Source organism: Monopterus albus, unplaced genomic scaffold, assembly GCF_001952655.1.
Source record: "Monopterus albus unplaced genomic scaffold, M_albus_1.0 scaffold247.1, whole genome shotgun sequence".
In the NCBI taxonomy this organism is placed as follows: Eukaryota; Metazoa; Chordata; class Actinopteri; order Synbranchiformes; family Synbranchidae; genus Monopterus; species Monopterus albus.
In genome coordinates this window covers 205,883-209,568 of record NW_018128127.1, presented here as the reverse complement: position 1 = coordinate 209,568, position 3,686 = coordinate 205,883, and the positions used below count along the sequence as shown (strand labels likewise).

General features: G+C 40.1%; 1 protein-coding gene across 1 annotated transcript in view; it reads left to right on the top strand.

The window, feature by feature from the left end:
* asah1b (N-acylsphingosine amidohydrolase (acid ceramidase) 1b) overlaps positions 1–2,252 on the top strand; it is an 11,663-nt gene extending 9,411 nt beyond the window's left edge. Inside the window, exons 10-14 of the mRNA XM_020620778.1 lie at positions 523–604; positions 1,235–1,366; positions 1,615–1,738; positions 1,902–1,958; positions 2,051–2,252. Coding sequence (XP_020476434.1) covers positions 523–604; positions 1,235–1,366; positions 1,615–1,738; positions 1,902–1,958; positions 2,051–2,140 — 485 coding nt within the window. The 3' untranslated portion in view covers positions 2,141–2,252. The remainder of the gene's footprint in view (positions 1–522; positions 605–1,234; positions 1,367–1,614; positions 1,739–1,901; positions 1,959–2,050) is intronic.
* The last annotated feature ends 1,434 nt before the right edge of the window (positions 2,253–3,686 follow it).

The following is a 3,686-nucleotide window of genomic DNA, read 5'->3' as shown; positions in this document are numbered from 1 at the left end:
ATTGTCAAGAGGAAGATGAGGGAACACAGACCCCGAAATGCAGACAAACTGAAGGCCAATCAAAGCAACTTGGGCTACCATAACACCTCAACTGTGTCAAAGGCTGATCGCCTCCATGCCACGCCGCCTTGATGCAGTAATTAGTGCAAAAGGAGGCCCAACAAAGTACTGAGGACATAATACAGTACATTAACATACTTTTCAGAAGCCAAACGTGTTTAAGATCCTTTTTTTTTATTGGTCACATGAAATATTCTAATTTTGTAAAATACTGGATTTGGGTTTTTTGTCTTTAATCCATAATCATCAAAATTGACACAAAGGCTGAATATTTCACTTTGTGTATAGTGAACTAATATAACATACAAGTTTCACTTTTTGAAACGAATTATTGAAATAAATGGACTTTCCCTCGATGTTCTAATTTTTTGGCACATACCTGTACTTTATACAGACACTAGAGAGAAGATCTACAGTGTGTTTTTCATTATTAAGAACTGATCTCAACGTGTCTATACGCAGGTATCTTGGAATGGATCCTGTGGAAGAGAGATGGAATGTGGATGAGTTTCCTCACTCGCTCTGTACTAGAAAATGCTAACAGGTAATTTATGTTTTCGTTAAGGTACACTGGAGTTTTCTTGACTGCTAGTGACACTGTAGAGCACGGTTTCTATGAGTGGGAACCTTTCTATCATCTGTATCTTGTCCAGGGACACATCTGCAGAACAGAAGCACATTCTTGTTAAAAACAGGGCATAGCAACATCTGATGGCTGCACATTTTGAGGTGCACCAGTGTAAGAGATACAGAACCTGTTTCAAAAGATTAAGAAATGGCTTTCCAAATATTTTTGGGCTATGTACAAGACACACTGTCATATTACTTAGGGCTTAAAGATTTGGGTGAGGCTACTTGCTGAGAAAGAAATTACAAACTTCAGTTTTTACCAGTGAAATCTTGAGGAGCACATTTGGCATCCTGAAAAATACAGTGGTGAAATCTATTTCACAGCAGGGCTGGGATTTTTATGTTTTCAAAAACAAGGCAATTCAAATGCTGAAATGACAGACAATAACAGAAGTTTAGTTTTGAGCTATGATTTAAAAGAACATAGTTTGAGCAGACTGATTTGAGTTTGTTCCAAATTTGCGATGCATTAAAAACTGAACGCTGTCTCTCAATGTCACCTGACGATGTTGCAGTCCCAGAAATAACACTGTTTCATTATCAGCTACGAGGAGGCCAAGATGCGCCTGGCTCAGACGAAGCTGCTCGCTCCAGCCTACTTCATCCTGGGAGGAAACCAAACAGGCCAGGGCTGCATCATCACCAGGTCCAGACAGAACAGCATTAATATCCTGGAGTAAGTACTGCACTGCATTGCAATGTAATGCAAGCAACACAGATATTGAGACCTGGTTTGCCTGTTTAAAACGCGTACTAAATGACTTGTGGTGACACAGCTTTCCTTGTGTTTCTCTTGTGAAACACAGAACCATTTGCTCAGCTAAGAACCGATGACAGCTTTTGGTTTCAGATCTTTTTTTCCACTGTTTAACAAATCAGTTGCATTGTGTCATCTTGAGACATTGTTTTAAATGATTGTTTCAGGATTGACCTGAAGTTGAACCGCTGGTATGTCCTGGAGACAAACTACGACCACTGGGAGGAGCCATTTTTCCTGGATGATCGCAGAACCCCTGCCATGAAGTGCATGAACCAGACCACACAGGCGGTGAGTACTGATGACATCCACTTCCAGTACTGGACACCTTTCTATCTCTGAGAGGATGTAAATGTTTGCACTTCTGGTCAAGCTCTTCCACATGTGACTTTAGGGCTGAAGTACTGGACAAGTCACATTCCTGTTACCTTTTTAATCTCATTTCTTCTTTTAGAACATCTCTGTAAAGACCATCTATGATGTACTCTCCACCAAACCAGTGTTAAACAAGGTGAGTCTTTTCTTGATCATTTTGACTTTCACATCCAAATCTAGTTAGATTGCTTCAGTTTATTTTTTCCTCCTTTCTCGTGACCTTTTCAGTTGACCACATACACAACGCTGATGCAAGTGTCTGAAGGAAAACTGGAGTCGTATATCCGTGACTGCCCAGACCCTTGCATGCCCTGGTGATCCTCTGAGCAGTTGGCAAATGCACTGATACTAATCTCCTGAACCAGAGTTTGTGCCCCTGATGTCATTTTGGCATAATGGAATAGGAATAATTCAAGCTAAAAAAAAAAAAGGCTAAATCTGTATCTTTTACCGTAATTATACATGTATCATTTGCAGTATGACCTCAGTGATGTTCTGGAATAATTCAAGCTACTGCTGACATGTGCAGTTCATTTACTGCAAAATCTGACTTGACTGTAGCTTGATGGTTTTCCAAAACAAGCCTGTACTTGTTGCTTTGTGACCGTTAGAAGGCCCTGCTTTAATTTCAGAGTTTCAAATGACAAATAATCTCACTGGCAGTTTTATTGGGTACACCTGCACAACTGAATGCAACACTTGTCTTAAACACGCGTTTATGGTGCTTGGTTTTAGTGAAATTGTCAAATGTAAATTTATTAGTTTGTTAGTAAGGTCACAGTTAAAGGATTTGTTGTCCTTTAACTGTGACCTTACTACAAATTAAACAGATTTCACAAGTTCACGTAAAACAAACATTGAGCGTAATAAACACATGTTAAGACAAGTGTTGCACTGAATTGCATTCAATTGTACAGGTGTACCTAATAAAGTGGCCGGTAAGCGTATGTCACTAACAAATGTACCTTTTTTTTTTTATTGCAATTAAAAATTCAAAATTTCTACTATGTTAAGTCTTTGAATTGGTTTAGAATTTAATTTAAGTGTTGGGAGATTTCTTGGGTAATGTGCAACTATGGTCAGGTTTAACCTCGCTGGATGGTCCCTGACAAAACACTGCTATTGTGCCCCAACAGACCAACAAACCAAACTGTCCTCCTGAGCTGAAATAGTACACACAATAACCACAGGGCGTTTGGGCCCATAGGGCAGTTATCCATTTCGCCTGGTTGGTATTCTAGCCTTACCCCTTAACACCACATGCGGCAGCATCACAGTTTTGATCCATCACCCAGAGCAGCTTGTTGTGCTGATTTTTCTGGTAGGCTATTTTACCTTGTTTTGGGGTTTCTACAATGAATAGGCTGGTGTGGTTTCTTCACCAACTATCAGAGTTAAATGGTTTTTGTTGCTCTGTAGCCTACAGACAACATAAAATGTATCTGTTAGCATTAAGTCAGATTAGTGGCTGTGTTTCAGTTGTTAAAAATATATTCTAAGGGTAATTATCTCTGGTTAGAGAAAGTGCTACCTGATCAGTGGGTCGAAGTTTTGGCTGAAGCAACAATCAAAAATAGACAAAACGCCTATCTTTAGCAGAGTGGAGTGAAGAGCCACTTCCACGGCGTGTCACAGCTGCAACCGGTGGAGTCGCAAGCAGTGACTAGACTGAACAGCTCTGGAGACAGAACACAACCCAGCCACATATGGGGGAAATGAGGGGTTAGGGTTACCTACAGGTAATGACAGTAACATTCCGAGATCAGTAGGATACTATATAACTGAAAATAGCTACAAAGCACCTGAAGAAGAAAGATGTGATCTTAAATCAGCAGCAGCAACCAGTTTAGAAAGTCCTGCATCA